Source organism: Chiloscyllium plagiosum, chromosome 19 (genome assembly GCF_004010195.1).
Source record: "Chiloscyllium plagiosum isolate BGI_BamShark_2017 chromosome 19, ASM401019v2, whole genome shotgun sequence".
Classification (NCBI taxonomy): Eukaryota; Metazoa; Chordata; class Chondrichthyes; order Orectolobiformes; family Hemiscylliidae; genus Chiloscyllium; species Chiloscyllium plagiosum.
The window spans coordinates 7,261,210-7,282,162 of NC_057728.1; the positions used below are offsets into that span (position 1 = coordinate 7,261,210).

Consider the following 20,953-nt stretch of genomic DNA (forward strand, 5'->3'; position numbering starts at 1 on the left):
TGGTGAGTTGCCGCGTGCTTCTTGTAGATGGTATCTCTTCTGCTACTGTGGATTTCTGCTAGAGAGAGTGAACGTTGAAGTTGGTGGATGGCTGGGGTGGGGGGGGAGCAATCAAGCAGGATGCTTTCCCCTGGATAATGCAAAACCTCTTGAATGTTGTTGGGGCTGCATTCAGACAAGTGGAAAGCATGCCTTGCGCCTTATAGATGGTGAACAGGCTTTGAGACATCAGAAAATGAGTTACTTGCTACAGAATTCCCAGTCTCTAACCTACTTTTGTAGCATTTATGTGGCTAGTTCAGTCATTTGTTTTTTTTCTGGTCAATGTTAAACTCCAACCCCAGCTGAATATATGTTTGGCTATGAATATAAGAGACAGCATTAACAGAATCTGGAAGGTCCGATGTAGCATCTGTGCTGCCAACTCCGTAAGACATCCTGAGCAATATTAAACCTAACTCGAACAGAAGCATGTTGGCGACCAATGTTGGAATGCTGGGTTACCGTAACACTGATACTAATGGTAATACAGAACTGAATCTTGTGGCTTGAGTCTCTCAGTAAGATTCCTCAGTCTGATGATTAAGACGACACACAGTTGCTTGTGTTCTTCACTTAGTTCCAGATTTCCAGTTGAGGGTGCAACACTGTTTCAGCTGTCTACACAAATCCATTGCAGTTGCTGAGTGACAGTCACATAAGCAAGTGTACTTGGACTGAATTGCAAGTTCCATTCCTTCATTGCTGATCATACAAGGTAGGCCTTAGCCTCTGATGTTTCTCACAGATACAGGTTTTCAGAATGGGATGCAGTAAAGTCTCACCAAACCTACCGATAGAAGGCCATGTAGATCCATGGGTTTGTGCAACTGTTGAGGCTTGCAAGGAGCATTATGATGATAAATGGTGTACCTTGAAAACAGAGAAAGAGATGTTATTATCAATAGAACAATGAATGTGTAAGTTAAAGGTTTTGTTTCAAACTTGCTTTGAAATAATTACTTTTCAGTTGTATCTCAAAATTTTAGGTTTATCTATATTATGAAGCTATTATGTTGGTGTCACATTTTGGGTTTGGTCAGCTCAGTTGGCTGGATGGCTGGTTTGTGATGCAGAGTGATGCCAGTGTGGGTTCAATTTCAGCACTAGCTGAGATTACAATGAAGGACTCTCCTTCTCAACCACTCCCCTCACCTGAGGAGTGGTGACCCTTGGGTTAAATCACCCACATTCCTCTCTCTCTCTCATAAGTGAGCAGCTCTATGAGACTACAGTGATTATGCCTTTACATATGGGAGCAGCATCCTTGATGCTGAAGTTGTCTTGGTATGATTGTAGGATTAAGGCGCGTTCAGATAAATTGTTCACTTGTTCTTGGGAGTTTGTTTAAGTTTGAAAACTAGAAAGGGATTATTCTGACTTGTCAGGGTTATGAATTCAGTTATTTTAAGTTCAATTTTGTATTGGGTAATAACATAAATTTTTAATGCTCATCCCTAGTTGCCCTGAGAAGGAGCAATGAACAATGGGGAGGCAATAGCCTAGTAGTATTATTACTGACTGTTAATCTAGAGAGCCAAGTAATGTTCTGAGGACCCGGGTTCGGATTCTGCCCTGACAGGCGGTAGAATTTGAATTCAATAAAAATATTCAGAATTAAGAGTCTGATGATGACAATAAAACCACTGTCAATTGTTGGAAAAACCTACCTGGTTCACTAAGGTCCTTTAGGGAAGGAAACTGCCATCCTTACCTAGTCTGGCCTACATGTGAATCCAGACCCACAGCAATGTGTTGACTCTTTACTACCCTTTGGACAATAAGGGATGGGCAAAAATGCTGGCCTGGCCAGCAAGGCCCTGATCCTGTGAATGAATAAAATAAAACCTCCTTAATCTATGTTAAAAATCACACAACACCAGGTTATAGTTCAACAGGTTTATTTGGAAGCACTAGCTGTTCCTTCCTCAGGTGGCAGCGCTCTGAAAGCTAGTGCTTCCAAATAAATCTGTTAGACTATAACCTGATGCTGTGTGATTTTTAACTTTGTCCACCCCAGTCCAACTGTGCAGTGCTAGTGCTAGGATTTTGATCCATTAAGAATGAGGAATGAGCAATATTCAGATAACGCTGGATGATGTGTGACTTGGTGGTCATGGAACTGTTGGGTTGTAGGTTGTGATAGTGAGTTTTGAGAAGATTTGTTGCTCAGGTTGAGGTTTGCTCGCTGAGCTGGAAGGTTCATTTCCAGAGTTGATACTCTATCAGCTAACACATCGAGTTAGACCCCATCTACCCCCGCTTAGAAAACGAACAAGAAATGATATCACCACAGGAAATGACATCACCAAACTAAAGAAACCCAAACATATAAATAGAAAACAGGAATCATCAATATTATTTCGCCTGGAGGCCCCTGAAGATGTTACCTAATAGGGTGACTATACGTCTAGTAATGAACCTTCCAGCTCAGCGAGCAAACCCACAAGAAGGTTGTGATCTTAGAGTTCCTTCCAACATAGCCATAGCAAGTGGCTGCAAAGTCTTTAAAGATTCTTCTGAATGTTAGTGGTGAAGGAAGATATCAAGATTTCAAGTTTGATATTCTCTAGGCTAAACTGAGTAAAAATATAAGCTGTACAAAAACATGTAACCTACAGAATTGGCAGTCTGAGTGTGAACGAATAGGATCAGACATGGCTACTTAACTTCAGAAAATGTGTCTGACAGAAGCAAGTATTTCTGTCTGACTTTTAGCTATGTATTGATTTTTATTGAAGACATTGAGGGAGAAACTCTATCAGTGAGGCCAGGCCAAAAAATCGAGATGCATTTGAGTGGAATTTGTTCCAATGTGATAAAACAAAGAACCGTGAATAAGCAAAATCTGAAACAAAAGCTGAAACTCTGCTTTCTCTCCACAGATGCTGTCAGATCTGCTGAGATTGTTCCAACATATTTGGCAACTTTTGATGAGGCACACAGTTTGTTAGATGTGCTTGTTGTTACTCCAATTAGTGAGTTCATTTGACGCCTTTAAAGAATGTTTATTAGGTAAGATACCCTATGTGGATACAAGAAAGGGACAGAACTTCTTAGGTAAAAGGGAAAGCATTTCTGATTTATGTTACAAGATCTACTAGCTTCTTCACTGCTGATGCAATGTGTTGTAATGGCTTCATAACGCTATTTCTGCAAAATACAGGAATATGCACCACTGTATGTGAGCTAGATTTGTGAACATGTCAGGGATGTTCATCTAAACGGTCTTCAATATGTTAATGTTTGTTGAGCATCTGTTGTCATGTCACTGCAGTTATGTTGTTGAGCAGAATTCTCAATGGGTGCAATAATCATAAAATAGCTGAGACAAGTATCTTGGGAGAGCTGCCATGCTGGATCCGTGATTGATGGTTGTGTCTGGACAAGGACATTTAATGGATCTGTCGAAGGAGCAGGTCAATAATCATATCTGACAGTTCTTCAGGAGCTTCAAACTAAAGTTTATATATGATTCTTTGGAATAAATGTTTCAGGCGGAGAGTTTTAAATCAGCAGAAAAAGCAAGCTGGATCTCACTGTTTGATGGTTATTTGATTCATTAAGGCATGAATGACCATGATTCAAATTATAATTCAACATTGAAAGTGCAGATCTGTCATTTCAAGGGGATTGGGGTATTTGCTATAAATTCTTAACTATTCTATTTGTAGAGAATAATGTTCATCTATTTATCAAGAGTGAAATGTATTTGTTTATGAGGTTATATAACCTATGTTTCAGTTGGACAAAATATAATTTCATCAACTAATAAAGGGTCTCTTGGTGACCTTTGAATTGAAGAACAGCGCAAGGATTCTCTAATCAACATAAGGAATCTGCTATATTTATCTCGATAAAGGCACACATTGGCCTACTGAACTTGTCAGCACAACTCGTCAGAGTTATTGATGCTGAACCACGGTAAATGACGCAAGGTTAAATTCCAAAACATGAAACCATTATGTTAGAATAATACTTATACAATTGTGATAAGGTATAAAACATTATTTTCTACCACAGCAAAGCCTGGCTATGGTTAACAATCACATAAAATATGAAGTACTGATATTATTATTTTTTCCATTGTCACACTAAGTTATGAAACAGTAAATGCTTAAAACAAGGTCCAATTTACGGTTAATCATTTAGAAAGAACTTGAATTCATATAGCGCCATCCACAGCGTCCAGGCTTGATTCCAGCCTTGGGTTACTGTCTGTGTAGAATTTGCACATTCTCCCCGTGCCTGTGTGGGTTTCCTCTGGGTGCTCCAGTTTCCTCCCACAGTTCAAACATGTACAGGTTAGATGGATTGGCCAAGCTAAATTGCCCACAGTGTCCAGGGATGTGCAGGCTATGTGGATTAGCCATGGAAAATACAGGGATAAAAATCAATACATAGCTAAAAGTCAGACAGAAATACTTGCTTGTCTCAGACACATTTTCTGAAGTTAAGTAGCCATGTCTGATCCTATTCGTTCACACTCAGACTGCCAATTCTGTAGGTTATATGTTTTTGTACAGCTTATATTTTTACTCAGTTTAGCCTAGAGAATTTCTTTGCTGTTCTTTGAGTAATGCCTTGGAATCCATTACTTTCATATCAGAGGACAGGTTTATCCAGAAGACAGCATCTCTGACAGTACAGCACCCTTTCAGCACTGTACTGGCGTCTGCTGCTACTCTAAGATCAGAAGGATGGCATAAGAAAACAGAAGGGTCCTGATCAATCCTTGAGCATGCAATAGATATTTTTGAATCAACTTCTTCAGAGATGTTATCAGCCACCTCTGGCACAGGTGGGGTTTCAACCCAGGTCTCCTTGCTCAGAGACAGGGACACTACCACTGTACCATAAACATCCTCTGAGTATGCTTTATATCTAGCTAGTTATCCAAGACAGCTCAACACACACTGTCCGACAGACATTGAACAGGTCTTAAGGGATAACATAATTATCAGTTGTAAAACAAAATATAAAAAGCTCTAAAATTGCCATTGATTTTGTTAAAAATATCTCAGTGAGTGGTCATCCTCTTCTTGATTCGTCTCAGAACAAGAGGAATCCCTTTCAGTTTAGGTGAAATAAAACTAAGAAATGGGCGGCAGTGTTTAAAACTTGAATCGGGGTGTCCCTGTAAAGTTAACTTTTTTTTTGTTCATTCATGAACTGTGGGTTTCGTTGGCGAGGCGATTATTTATTGCTGATCCTTAATTGCCCAAAGGGTTGTGGCTTTTCTCAGTATAACATCTCAGCCCAGAGTTGAGAGGAATTGCAGCTGCAATGTGTTCCAGCTGAAATAGAAGAACACTCCACTCCAGATGAGGAGGATATTTCCAAAGTGGAGATGTTTTTATAACATTGCTAAGACTGAATGCCTGGTTAATCAACCCTCCATAGTAATAACCAGTTTGAATCACAGCCATATTTTCAATGTAATTATTTAGTTGAGGTAGAATTCTCAAATTTAATCATTTTTTGTAATCAGCCTAAGCCACGCTGTGTCTCATTTAGATTCCAGGATTCACAAAAGAGCTATTTAAAGTCTGCTGCATGCATAATTTCACAATCAGTTGCCTTTCTATCTTTGCTGGAGTTTAAGGTTTGAATTTGATAGTTTAGCTTGATTTCAGCAATAATCTACATAATCAGAGAAAATAATCTCTTCACTGGCTGACTCTAAAAAAATGAAGCTGAAGTTTTATCGTTGTAAGTAACTACTTATTTGTAAGGCCTCCCATGTTTCTGTGATGACTTTTAGTCTTCCTCTTGATCGCTTTTGAATAACACTATTTTGGGGCTGAGATAAACTCTCCATTGTTCCAAAATCTGGAGCAGACAAAAACCCAGGTTTTCCTAAGTATCTGACTTGCATATCTCGGAGGAGACAGCACTGAAATAACGAGCCAAAGACTTCAGCAGCACTGATGAACCAGGAGGTTTTTGAAGGCAGCCAGGTTTTGGGTAATGTGCTGAGTGGAACTTTGGAATAGGTTAGGAAAATGCTTTATTCCAGTGTTAAAGCCATGTCTCATTCTGTTCATCATATCTATTGCACTTCTATGTTGCAATATGGAGCCAGGAGATTAAAGTTTAATCGGTGTCCATGACTTCCATGTCCTATCTTCCTATTTCTCAACTTTTCCAGCAACATCAAATACTTTCACCCACACTCTTTGTTTAAAATTTAAGGCTCTTGCACATCTCTATTTTATGACTGTGCTTTCGGTGAATGTGTCCAGATATTCTGAAAATATCTCTTCCTAACTTACCTGGTCTATTAATTGTGATGAATGGTGTTTAATTTCACTTTTGAATTTGGATTTTAGAATACAGACAGGTGTTGGTTACCTCCGTAAAGGGTTTTCTTCCAAAAACAAAAGTCAGACAATCCCTCCAGAACAGTGATTAAATCAGAATTTGTCATAAACCAGGTGACTGTAGATGCCTGTGGTGTGACTAGAACGATACGTATGCTGTTGGGTTGATGACAGGTAGGGTAACATGTAAGGCCATTAGTCTTGTATTCAGTTCAGGTGAATCTAGGAACATGCAAGGTTTTTAATTCAGTTCAGAAGTCAGTTAAATAGATGTAGATAGTAAATAGATGTAGGAATAGGCTATTGTGGTTTTCAAATTTGCTTCACTATTCAATATGACCATGGTTGATCATTGACTCCATCCCCATTCCGATTTTTGCCACATACCCTTTGATCCCTTTAGCCCTGAGAACTATACCTAACTCCATCTTGCAAACATTCAATGTTTTCACCTCAACAGCTTTCTGTGGCTGAGAACTGCACAGGCTCACCACTCTGTGGGTGAAGAAGTTTCTCCTCATCTCAGTCCTAAATGGTCTACCCAGTATCCTTAATGTATGACCCCTGGTCCTGGACTCCTCAGTCATCAGGAACATCCTGTGTTTATCTTATCTAGTCCTGTCAGACATTTATTGGTCTTTTATGAGATCCCATCCTCATTCTTCCAAGTTCCAGTGAATAAAGCCCTAATCAATCCATTCTCTCTTCATACATCAGTCAATCCATGCCAGGAACACAAAAAGAAATTGCTGGAAAAGCTCAGCAGCTCTGGCAGCATCTGTGGAGAGAAAACGTTTTGGGTCAAGGTGACCCTTCCTCAGAACTGATGGCAGTTATGAAAATGTCGGTTTATTTGCAGAAGTTAGGGTGGGGGAGGGAAGGGGGAAAGGAGTAAATAGGTGGGGATAGAGCCCAAAGAGAGAGAAGAACAGTTAGACAGACAAACACTTGGATAACAATCTGCCAAGGAAAGTGAATAGCTGTTAATGGGGACTGTTTGTGGCCAACAACGGGAATCCATTGTTAGTTGAGTCATCCCAGGAACCAGCAGGCTAAACCTATCTTGCACTGCCTCCATAGCCAGACCATCCTTCCTCAGGTAAGGAAACCAAAACTGCATACCATACTCCAAGTGTGGTCTTAGCAAGGCCCTGTACAACTGCAACAAGACATCCCTGCTCCGAATCCTCTTACTGTGAAAACCAACATACGGAGAGCTTTCTTCACTGCCTTCCTTACCTGCCTGCTTACTTTCAGCGATTGATGTACAAGGACACCTGGGTCTCATTGCACCTCCGCCTCTTCCAAACTATCACCATTCAAATAATAATCTGCCTACTTGTTTTTGCTAGCAAAGTGGATAACTTCACACCTATCCACTGCTTCATCTGTCATGCTTTTTGCCCAGTCACTCAGCATGTTTGAGTCACACTGAAGCATCTCTGCATCCCTCTCACAGCTCACCTTCCCATCCAGCTTTGTGTTATCTGCAAACCTGGAGATATTACATTTCGTTTCTTTATCTAAATAATTAATATATATATTGTGAATAGCTGGGCTCCAAAGCACTGATCCCTGTGGTATCCCACTAACCACTGCTTGCCACTTGGAAAAATACTTGTTTTTTTCTACTTTTTGTTTCCCCTCAGCCAGGCAGTTCTCTATCCATGTCAGTTCCATCTTCACTCCTATGTGTTTTCATTTCACATGTTAATTTCTTATGTGGGACCTCAATGAAAGCCTTCTGAAAATCCAGAGTTAACTACATCCACTGATTCCCACTATCAACTGCATAGTTATTTCCTCAAAACATTCCAATAGATTTGTCAAGCATGATTTCTCTTTCGTAAATCCATGCAGATTCTGCCCAATCCTGTCACTGTTTTCCAAGTACTCTGCTATTTAATCTTTTACAATGGCCTCTAGCATTTTCCCCAATACTGATGTCAGGCTAACCAATCTATAATTCCCTGTTAACCCCTTTTTATCAAATAGTAGAGATACATTAACAACCCTCCAATCTTTAAGAACTGTTCCATAGTCTCTCAGATCTGGAAAGATGTACCTACAGCCATTTCCTTAAGTACTCAGGGCTGTAGATTATTGGGCCCTGGGGATTTATCGACCTTTAATTCCATCAACTTCCCAACATAATTTCCTTCCCATTTCTGATTTCCCTCAGTCCCTCCCTCTCACTAGATCCTGTCTTTGCCAACATTTTTGGAACATTACTTGTGGTCTTTCTTTGTAAAGACAGAAGCAAAATATGTATTTACTAGTTCTGCTGTCTCATTGTACCCCATTCAAACTTACCCTGTTTCTGACTGTAAGAGATCTACATTAGTCTTCCCTAATCTTTTTTCTCTCCATATAATTACAGAAACTTTGATGTTCAGCTTGTATGTTCCCCCCAACCTTATCCTCACACTCTATTTTCCCCCCTCTTTCTCAATCCCTTTGACCTCTTTTTGTTAGACTCTAAACTGCTCCCAATCCTCAGGTCTGCTGCTTTTCTTTGGCCTATTGTTTGCCCCTTCCTTGCATCTAATGCTATTCTTAATTTCCCTTGGTAGCCATGGGTTGGGCCATCTTTTCTGATTTTAGTTTTGTGCCAGACAGGAATGAACAATTGTTGCAGTTCCCCAATGAGCTCTTTAAATATTTAAAGCATTGCAAGCTGAATATCAAAGCTTCTGTAGGTGTATGATGAGAAAAAAAGGTTAGTGAAGACTAATTAACATGCTTCTCCACCATCATTTTTAAAGTAACATCCCCCAGTTTATCATATTGTGCCTCATTGTAGTTTCCTTATTTCAGTTAAGGACTCAAGTCTCAGAATCAACTGCATTACTCTCCATCTTAGTAAAGAATTACATATTATGGTCACTCTTCCCCAAAAGGCCTTGCATTGCTAGATTACCAATTATTCCTTTCTCATTACACAATACTCAGGATAGGATGGCTTGTTCTCTAGTTGGTTCCTCAATCTATTGATCCAGAAAAGCATTCCATGTACACTCGAGGAATTCCTCCTCTATGGTATCGTTACTGATTTGATTAGTCCAATGTGTATGCAGATTAAAGTCAGCATTAAGCAGAATACTACCCCAACTTCTTTTTCTTTTTGTCTGTCCTTCATAAAATCTGAATACCCATGGATATTCAACTCCCATCCTTGGTTACCCTGCAGCCACATCTCTATAATCCCACCTATATCATACCCATTTATATCTATTTGCATGATAAATCATCCACTTTCTTATGAATACTCTGTGCATGAAAACACAGAGCCTTAAGGCTTGCCTTTGAAACATTCTCAATCCCATTTCCATTACTGTGGCCTTGATTGGTTCTTGCCTTTGAATCCTGGTTCTATCATTTTTCTTATTTCGCATTCTGTCTTTTGTTTTAGCCCTTGTTTTCCTCTCTTCTGTCTCTCTATAGAGGTTCCCATCCCACTGCCATATAGAAGCAAGTTTAGCTTTTCTCCCAAAAGAAGTTTAAAGCAATGCAAGGACAAGTCACCTCAGCAGAAGGATTTAGTCTGTCAAATTTCCATATCTGGAGAGTTTGGTTAGAAATCTCCAGATCTAAACTGAAAAGTCTAGTCTGTCTCATGTGGGCTAAATTTGCATCAACAATTTGGAAAGGACTCTTTGAATTGTCTCACAGCCCATGGTAAAGAAACTGCTTGGAATCAGTCAAGAGTTGAAATACAGGTGCCAATTTCTTTTATTAGATTAGATTAGATTAGATTAGACTACTTACAGTGTGGAAACAGGCCCTTCGGCCCAACAAGTCCACACTGACCCTCCGAAGAGCAACCCACCCAAACCCATTCCCCTACATTTACCCCTTCACCTAACACTACGGGCAATTTAGCATGGCCAATTCACCTAACCCCTGCACATTTTTGGACTGTAGGAGGAAACCAAAGCACCCAGAGGAAACCCACGCAGACACGGGGAGAATGTGCAAACTCCACACAGACAGTTGGCTGAGGTGGGAATTGAACCCGGGTCTCTGGCACTGTGAGACATTTGAGTCTTTGTAACAGTGTGGGGAAAAGGTTCAGACTTCTGTTTGTGTTTTAGATCTTGCAAACTGTGTTCCATATTTGATAGCTTGGTTTTTATTTATTTTTTCTTTTGTGTAATAAATGTACCACTGTTGTTAATGAAGACCTATAGCCTTGTGTAAATATGTCTGTGTCTAATCACCAAGTTAACTAACGAAATAAAACATCTATAAAGCCAGTTTCATTCTCTGGATATGTCATATCCAGTATTACTATCAGCGGATATCATAATACCATGTTCTCCTCCTCCTTGTATCTCACTAGCTCAACCAAGCCTTTAGTTACCTAGTCTTATCTCTCCTTTGGCTGAGATACTTTTTACAATTTCCGCTTGGGACATTACATGTGGTATGTTAATAGAAGTTACTGCAATGAGTGCATGGATTTCCAAAAAGCTATTTTAAAATTTTTAGTCTCTCCATTAAAGATTGAAAATTAAGATCTGAAATTGCATTATGGGATTTTTGAAATGGACTGAAATATGGCCAACCTTCTACAATCTTCTGCTGAGATGGCTATCTGACTCTTTGTTATTTTACTGGGGTCATTAGGCAAAGCAAATATCTCTGGAGAGGTGATAGCCCAGTGATATTGTCACTAGACTATTAATCCAGAGTGCCGAGGTAATGCTCTGCGAATGCAGGTTCAAATCCTGCCATGGCAGATAGTAGAAATTGATATTAATAAAAATTTAGAACTTCATGTCAACCATGAAACCGTTGTCAATTGCTATGAAAAACCCATCTTGTTCAGTAATGTCCTTTTGGGAAGGAAACTGTCATCCTTACCTGACTCTAGACCCACAGCAATGTTAATCTTAACTAGCCTCCGGGGATGGGCAATAAATGCTGGCCTAGCCAGTGATTCCCCAGATATGTGAATGAATGAAAAAAAATAGTTGACATTCATCTTTTGTCATACCATGTCACCTAGACAGGTTACCGACTTGACTCCAAGTTTAGCATTAATTCAAACCAGATTTCAATGCCCATTGGGATGGAACACACATTACCTTCAAATCATTATGATTTGATACTGAAACTTTCCTTGTGAGATAATTTCACTGGGTGTACAAGGAATTATATTAGTGACACTAGTGTTAGAATTAATATTTTGTTTACATTCTCACTCTATCCACATTGGTTAGTTCTTCCACTGCAGGCATGTGCATTCCTTTCCCAAACAGAATGGCTCAGTCATGAACATTAGCCCACAAATTTGTGCATATGCTATTGTTCAGCGTTTGGTCTGACAGAGAATAGTGAGCAGATTGGGGCCTAGGTATAGCATTAGTTTTTGATATGAATTGTAGGAACATGAACACATGGAGCAAACAAAAGCTCCATTTTCTCTTTTTCTGTGTATTTTTTTTTTACAATTCTGAAACCTACTACTTTTGTAAATAATGTTGCTCATAACGTCAGTTGTATATAGAATGTGAAATTAACCCAAGGAAATGACTAAACTCATGTTCACGCAAGGGAGGATGAACAAGGATATTTTAGGAGTAAGTTACAACTAACTGATGAAGGCTGGATTCAGAAAAGTGTTTACTTTTAATTTTGATATAAATATATACAAAATGTCAGTGAGAAGTTGTAGTGTGGTTCTTCTTGCAAGATTGCCATCAGCCACTTGGAAGGGAAAGACTTGCATTTCTGTAGTTAAAATGAAGGCGTCCAAAAGGGATTCTCACTAGTAATTAGATTTACACTAATTGTGTACCATCTGTAGTTGCTAACTTACGGTGAATTTCCTATTGTTGTACCGTAACAAAAGATATGCTCTTACATATAAACATAAGAATTTAAAAACAAAAGAAATAAGAGCAAGAATAGGCTCACTCCGCCACTCAGTAAGATTACGGATAGCCTTCTACTTCAATGCTAACACCATTTTCCTAACTCCACTATCACCACTATCCCTATATACCTTTGTGTTTTTAATGTGTAGAAATCTATCGATCTCAGTCTTGAATATACAAAATGCCTCTACAATGCTCAAAACTCCAAAGATTCAGCACCATTTGAAAAAATTCCTCTTTATCTCAGTCCTAAATGGCCTATCCCTTATGCTGAGTATGACTCCTTGGAAGACGACGAAACCTCCTCCATCGAACCTGGAGAGATATTGTAACTTTGAATGAGATTATTTTTCTTCTCCTGAATTCTGGACAAAGTGCGCTCAGTCTTTGATCGTTTCCCATTGGAGAATATCCCCTTCACAGGAATTGACTTTGTGAACATTTATTGCACTCCTACTATGGCAGTATATCTTTCCATAGGTAAGGAAACCAAAACTGTACTCCAAATGTGGTCTCAGCAAGGCCCTTCACGATTTTAGTAAGACACCTTTACTCTGACATACAAATCCTCTTGGAATGAAAGACCTAATTGCAATTTGCCTTCTTAATTGTTGGCTTTACCTGCATGTTAACATTCAGGACTCGTGAGCAAATGCGCAAAAGCCCTTTTGAACTTTAACACCTCCCAGCATCTGACCATCCAAACAATATTCAGTATTTCTGTTCTTCTTACCAATGTGGATAATCTCAATTTCTTACACATCATTGTATTTCATCTGCCAAATTTTTGCCTACATATTTTGCTTCTCGAAATCCCTTAGAAACATTCCTGCATCATCCTCACTCACAGGTTACCTAATTTTATGGCATTTGCAGATTTGGAAACGTTCCAATCTCCACATCCAAGTTATTGGTGGAGATTGTGAATATCTGGGGCTAAAGCATGACCCTTATGTTATCACACTAGTCAGATCCTGCTAACCTGCAAATGACTCATTCATTCCTGCTCTTTGACTTCAGTCCATTTACCTATTCTCAATCCATGCTAGTTTATCCAACACCCCAAACCATGTGCTCCAATTTTATTTACTAACTTTCCATGTGAAATCTTGTCAAAGCTTCTGAAAATTTAAATATACCACATCAACTTGTTTTCCCATATCTATTCTAATAGTTAAATCCTCAAAAACTCCAAAATGGCTGTTAAACATAATTTCCTTTTCTGTAAATTTGTAGAGACTCTTCAAACCTCTCATTATTTTCCAAGTGTTCTGTTATTACATCCTTTTATCCCAGATTCTGGCCTTTTCCCTACAGCTGATGTGGTTTTGTGTTTTCTTTCTACCTCTTTTAAATATTGGGCTTACATTTATTATCTTCCAAAGTGCAAGAACCATTCTAGAGTCCTTAGAGCTACTATTGCATCTGACATCTCTGACACACAGGTTATCACATCAAAGGAATTTTTCTGCTTTAAACCCCATGAATTTCAATGTCTATAGTGTTTTTTAAATGAACATTAATAACTTGTATTGCCTTATTTACATTCACCTTTAGATTCTCAAAAGTCTTCTCGGACTTTTTTTTAGTATTTTTATTTATGAAGTTTTTGTTTAATTTCTCTGCCATTTTCTCATACACTATTATAAATTCTGCTAACCCCACTTATCATGTACTGAAAATGTGTTGCTGGAAAAGCGCAGCAGGTCAGGCAGCATCCAAAGAACAGGAGAATCGACGTTTCGGGCATAAGCTCGAAGAAGGGCTTATGCCCAAAACGACGATTCCCCTGCTCCTTGGATGCTGCCTGACCTGCTGCGCTTTTCCAGCAACACATTTTCAGCTCTGATCTCCAGCATCTGCAGTCCTCACTTTTTCCCACTTATCATGTACCCATATTCATGTTTCCTGATCTTTTACTTTTTACATAGCTTTTTAAAAAATGTTTCTTGCTAGTTTAATCATTATATTATAATATCCATTTCTTAATCATTTCCTTGTCCTTTATTTGTAAATTCTAAAATGTTCCCAATTCTCAGGCTTACATTTCCTGGCAACTTCGAATGCACTTCTTGATTTCTTTTGTTAGCCAGGATTAGAACACTTTCCTTGCTGTCCTTTTTGTGCATTCAAGGAATATACATAGTTTAAAACAAAATCATTACTTCTTGAAACCTTAATCATTGCCTGTATACCATTATATCCCTAAATGTAGTTTCCCAGTCCGCAACAATCAATTAGCTTCTCCTGCTTTCATTGTTTCCTTTGTTCAAATATAAAACATGCGTTTCTGAGTGAACTACATCATTTTAAACCTTAATGTAAAATTCTATTATATTATGATCACTTTTTCTTAAAATACTAAAAATTATAACAGTTTCACTGCACAACACTAGATCTAAAAGAAACCATTCTCTAGGTTCCTCAATGTTATGCTCTTGAAAACCATATTTGCATACATTCCAAGCAAGATTTGGAGATGTCGATGTTAGACTGGGGCATACAAAGTTAAAAATCACACAACACCAGGTTATAGTCCAACAGGTTTATTTGGAAACACTAGCTTTCGGAGCGTTGCTCCTTCATCAGGTAGCTGTGGAGCAGGAACATAAGACACAGAATTTATAGCAAAAGCCGAAACTTGCAACCCATTCGAAAAGGTGAACAACTTAACAACAATCTAGATTTGTTCAATATATCATTTCAGCCGCACAACACTGCAACCTTTTGCCATAAATTCTGTGTCTCATGTTCGTGCTCCACTACTACCTGATGAAGGAACAGCGTTCCAAAAACCAGCGCCTCCAAACAAACCCGTTGGACTACAATCTGGTGCTGAATGATCTTTAACTGTGTGAATCAAAGATAGTGACCAGGGGTATCATGGACCTTTCTAGGAGAATTTAGCATCATCATTGAGGGGTTCAAGAAAATGTAGAGATTGGTCTTAAGGGAAATGCAGATGAGTCTCTGAGTTATGCTATGACATAATATTGATATCGGCATCATGTGGGAGAGATTCTGCTAGGAGCTTGGAATGAGGGTAGCATGGGACAGTGAGCTCTTTTGCAGGAACATCATGCAAATGGTGTCAGTAAATATTGTTTGAAGCAATACTGTGAGGTCTCGCTTGGGTTCATCCAAACAGACAAAACCATGCCAAAACTGAAATAATACCAAAAGTCAATTATGTCACCTTTCAAGAAAAAGCTGAGGAAAATTAATGTAAATGAATGAATTTTGATCTAAGATTAAATATAGACAAATATGTTGGTCATGTAACTTCATAGATTTCTGACAAATATAGACAAAAAAAGAAAAGAATTTTCCAGCTTCCAGTCCTTCTGGAATGTCACATAACTTTGGATATTCAGGTGCCAGCTTTGTTTCCTTGCAACCGCACTTCTATAATGGCTACCAATTCATTCATATGAACTTTTATCTGACCTGACAAGTCAACTATTTCATTGCAAACACTGCAGGCATTCAGATACAGAACACTCAATCTAGTTTCATTTTACTGTCTTTATAAATCTGGCCCTATCTGCTGGTACACTATTAGATTTGCAATAATTGTCACTTCCTACAATATTCCAATTATCATTACCTTTATTGCCACCTTGACCTATTGCCTCATTATTTCACTCTAACTTGCTCAATCCTATCCTAAATGATACTTTCCTCTTTATTTACTTTGAATCCCTCTCTATTTCCATGCTTATTCAACTTGTTAGAATGTGGACTCCACCATGGTTCAGATGATGTCCAACCCAGTGGTACAGTCCTCACTTTCGTTAATTATGGTACCACTGTACCATGAATCAGAGTCCACTGTAAACAGCACTAGTCTTGGAACCCTGCATTCATCTTTCAAATCTTTTTTTATCAGATACCAAACAGCACAAGGCTCAGGTAATATTCCAGAGATTACCACATTTGAGGTTTTGTTTTCTAATTTAGTGCTGAGCTCCTCATACATCCCATGCAAAACCTCTCTAGAATCGTTGCTATGTCATTGTTACAGACATGGATCATGAGAACTGAATGCTCCACTTCCACAGCAAGTTCCTTTCCAGTCCAGAACAGATAGCCTGAACCCAGAGTCCAGGAATGCAGGCAACACAGCCTCTGTATTCTGCTTTGGCCTTTCAAGAAGTGTCTGTCTACTATATACTATCCTGTGTTTCCCCTCCATTCCTATTAGTCCCCCACAACTGAATGGCTTTCTGTAACAAAATGCCATGATCAGTCTGATAATCCACAATTCCACTCACTCTCTTGTCCATACAAACTACACGAACCTCTTACTCAATTGGAAGGGATGAGGCTCCTCCATTCTCACTTACTTAATCCATTCCCAGCTGGGTTCACAGTAATACCCTCCTGTCCTTGACAAAATCAAATGACACTGCCCTAAGGGGTGTGACCACTTCAGCAAACATTCAGCTAACTTTCCCCCTGCCTGATCAAAATGTCTATAGCTTGGCCTCCACCAAACAGCTGAGTGAAGATCCTCAAGCGGCAGACACTTATTACAGGTGTGCCATGGCATTCAGAAGCTCCCACATACTGCAACCATGATACATCACCCATCCTGCCATCTTTGTGTTCATTAAATTTATTTATTTTTCTTAATTATAATTCCCTCTTCGCTGAACTCCTTTACTTGCCAATCCTGTGACTTCACATTCAGGGCACTCAAGCAGCTTTCAGCGTAGACCTAGCACCTTGAATCAGAGAACTGTTGTCCTTGGAGGCTGCCATTTTGTTGAAAGCTCCAATAAGGAATAATTGTGTCAACATCGAAATAAAGAAGCTTGAAGACTACGGATTCAAAAACAATATTTCTTTAATTGAACTGCTCATTAATTTACGTGATGTCTGCACTCCTCCAAATCATTAATGTTCTAACATCTGTGTTCTGAAAAAGAAGAGGTAGGTGTATTGGACGTCAACTGATTATTGAAAGGGTAAAATATTATTATTTATGGGTGTAAAGTTTGATAGAACTTTATTTGGAATGATTATAATACTCCAGAAGCTAAAAGAAAAATAAAGAGCAACTTAGACCATCAAGTACCTTTTAAAACGTTCTTCCTCTCCACACGGATTACTGAAAGAAACTTCAGCACACTACTCAAAGTGTGAGTTCTCCTGGTGACCCTGAACTGACCCCAACAAAGATAGGTTATTTGGGCATTTCCTTCATTATGAGACTTTGCAGTCCTAAATTGACTGCCGTATAACCCTAGAAACAACAGAACTTCACTCATGAATTGAATAATTAATTCAAGCAATTCATTATATCCCTACCATATAAAAGAAGAACCTCCCGCTGCTCCCTGTATCTTTCACTTTCCCAATTTGTGAGAATTATTTTCGCAAATTGGTCTTCCCTAATTTCAGCTGGCCCCTTAGCTCCTTGGGACTACGTAAGGTCCACTTCCTGCCAAGTTTGACCCTGAAAACCAAATTACACAACATCTCTGAAGCTTTGGCTAAAGTTTAAAGAAATATTTTACTAATGGGCAAGTTGTAACCCACACATATTTACATCAGGAAATGAAGATATTGGGCCTTGGCAAAGATTTACACATAAGGAAGACTTGACAACTTCTGACTTTTATATTTAGCATTGGATTAAGCAGTATTTATATTGACGTCCTAGATTTGCATATCACTCTGAAGACAGGCTGTGGGTGTGCTCATTGCTCTTTTGATTGACTTGTTTATTTGGTGATCAGTTGAATACTTGATGTAGGTCTCCTAATCCAAAAGATGTACCTTTTCTGATTAATGCCAATGTTGACCAATAACATGTCACCATATAATTGTTGAGAAACTGGATTCACACTGGTTACTAAATTGGTCAGATTTGGCTAAGTGCACCTCATGTGTTCTTCATAGGATATTTTAATACATGCAGCGAAACATAACTTTTTGACAAAACAGTACAGATATCTGTTGTTATTGCCACAGTCTTAATTTCTAATTCAGAGTGGATTCTCAACTTTGAAGCCAGTGAATTGAATATTGCTAGCTAACTAAATGCACAATGTGACTGAACTGATTCCCCTTCCCCTGTCCTGCAATTGCTTCTGTATTTCACTCCAGGTATTTTCTAAGTAACCTGTTCAGAGATGTTATGGCATACCTCTGGAGGAGGTAGGATTTGAACTCAGTTCTCCTGGCTTTGAGATAGTGCCACTGTCACTCCATGATAAGAGCCCTCAGTATTGCATTCTCATGAAACACACTAATTGTACACATGCTTGCATGATGATTGTTATAGAGGTATCATTGGCCATAACTACAGCCCAGCTTTAACCTGTCATTGCCCATTTAAGGGTTTCATTTGGTGATGAGGTAGAAAGGCTGTTCACAGGCAAACTTAGTCGAGGTGAAGGGAGGAAGTTATCTCAACTCTCCAACTTGATTCAATGTCAGTTTGCTACCAAACCTGACACATGGGAGGGCACAAGACTCCCCTACGCTATGTCTAGCTATTCTCTGGAATCTTTCCTTTTTTCTGGTTCCTCGGTTTTGCCCAGAAATGAAACATCTCTGAGACTGTCAAACTCATTCATAATGTTCATGGTAGTTCGTATGTCACCATTCAACCTTTTCACATCTAGCTAAATGAGCCCCAGCCTGTTCAGTCATTTTTAACAAGTAGACCCTTTCAGTTCTGCTGTCACCCTTATAGCAATGGGGTTAAAGTGCAGCAACCGTCCTCTGACTGCAGCTTCCTGCAGCTATTGTCAGTCACAGGATTTGTTCTTACCCATTTGGTGTAAATCCCACCTTGCTTTCAGCAGGGCAAAGTGGTGTTCATTTTCACCCCAATGCAAAGCTGCTGTAATTGGGCACTTAACAAGTCATTTCTGCTGCTCCTACTTTGTTACTTAACACAGATGCCAGTCAGCATCTACTGTCAGACTATGTGCTCTTGCTAGTTATCAGGCATCAATGTCAGTCCAGGTGTGACTTTTTGCCCTGCATGTTCATCTCTCACCTTCTGCTTCTTTATTGCTCGCAAGACAAAGGTTTTCACTGTGCCTCAGTACACGTGACAATAAATTCCATTCAATTTATAGCAAAAGGGACTGAGAAATCGAAATGAGTATTCCACTCTTTATCCCATAGCAGAAAGCAGCTAATTGGGTTGAACGTGGAGGCATCCTGCAGTGTAGGTTTCAGCCGCCCCCCTGCGTTCTTTCATTTGAGAGAGAAAATGGGATATCACTCACCCTCAACAGGTCCTCCAGTTGGGTCCCAAACAGACCAGAGCTGGACAATGAAGAATGGCGCCCAACACAGAATGTACAACATCACTACTAAAAAGGTCATCTTCAGTGTTTTCAGTAAGGAGCTGGGTATCCGCTTGGCAGTGCCCGCTTGTGTCCCCTTCACATTGGTTTCTGTCAAGGCGATCCTTTTGAGCCTGTTTGTTTGCCCAGTTAGGTAAATGGTTCGACATATTTTGAATTGGCATGTGATCAGGATGACTGCTGGGATCACAAAGATGACCAAAGCTGTCCAGGTGATGTAGGACTTCCGGCCCCAAGGTTTGACGAAGGTCGCCCAGCACTGGAACACCCGCGGCTGCACCTCTTCAATGGAGAAGATGAAGACCTGAGGGAGGCTGAAGAGCAAAGAGAAGCCCCAGGCCAGGGCCACGGTCAGGTACCTCTGCCAAGAGGCCTTGGTGATGGCAGCCATGGGCTTGCAAATAGCTTGGTGGCGATCCAGGGTCATCGCCACCAACAGGTAGGTAGAAGCAAACATGCCGACGACCTGCAAGTACTTAACCGCTTTGCAAACCACGTTGGGGGCCTTGAACTGGTCGGTGACCTCCCACAGGAGCTGGGGCAGCACCTGGAAGAAGGCGACCACCAGGTCGGCGGTGCACAAGTGGAAGAGGAAGAGGCGGGTGCGGCTGCTCTTCCTGCGCTTTCGCCACAGAGTGCAGAGGAAGATGCAATTGCCCGAAGTGGCCAGGACAAAGACGAGGCTGAGCACGGCTATTTTAGCCGCCACTGGCTTGTCCCCGACGGGGAGAGTTCCATTCGCTGGACTGGACTCCCGCTGGGTGCTGTTCTGATCGAATTCGCCCCTCATATTCGGTCCTGCATCAAAGCACAGCCGGCAGGGGCTGACAATCTGCGCCAAGTTGCTTCTCAGGTTCTGTGCAGCGAGCAGCAGAACGGGGAATCTTGCAATGCCTGTTGCTGCCGGCTGCTGCCCTGCTCTCTGTCTCCTGATCCAGCATCTTGTGAACGGTGCAGCCACATCATTGCCAGTGAGAAGCAGACAGTTAAATCACTGGCAACTGACGTGGCCAACAGCAAGGCCGCATTGCTTTCAGCGCAAGCTCGTTGGTTGAGTGTAACTCAATTTCACGTTGTTAAATTTTCTTAATTTTCAGATATGTTTGTCAACTTACAGCATCAGTCAGCAGGGCACGGCGCAAGCCACAAAACACTCGCTGTGCGGGGAGAAACAAAACGAAGCTCTATGATTGAGTTGTTTACTCAGTTTCCCTCCTGTTTATAAATCAAAGAGACTTCAAGAGTACTGCGGCGCTGGGTAATTAAACTGTGTGCGCACCAATGATCACGTAATGCCTCTCTATTGCAGTTTATTCTCCGGGTTTCCTGGTTTAAACTTTGTGACTGGGACACAGATTTACAATCTTTTCAAATTCGA

The 20,953-nt window shown here is 40.0% G+C and overlaps 1 protein-coding gene across 1 annotated transcript; it reads right to left on the reverse strand.

Annotated features, from left to right (window-relative positions):
• Positions 1-501: 501 nt before the first annotated feature.
• Positions 502-20,365, reverse strand: LOC122559417 (vasopressin V2 receptor-like). Its single transcript, XM_043708867.1, has 2 exons — positions 19,495-20,365; positions 502-912 (listed from the first exon to the last, which is right to left on the reverse strand). Exons 1-2 carry the CDS (start codon positions 20,363-20,365, stop codon positions 830-832), a joined length of 954 nt encoding a protein of 317 aa, XP_043564802.1. The 3' UTR covers positions 502-829.
• Between the last annotated feature and the right edge of the window lie 588 nt (positions 20,366-20,953).

Bases quoted from the DNA above. Each gene is read 5' to 3' on its own strand.
- LOC122559417 (XM_043708867.1), bottom strand. From the start codon at position 20,365: ATGAGGGGCGAATTCGATCAGAACAGCACCCAGCGGGAGTCCAGTCCA. The intron at 913-19,494 runs GTGAGTGATATC...TCTGTTTTCAAG, and splicing joins AACTGGAGGACCTGTTGAGG to GTACACCATTTATCATCATA.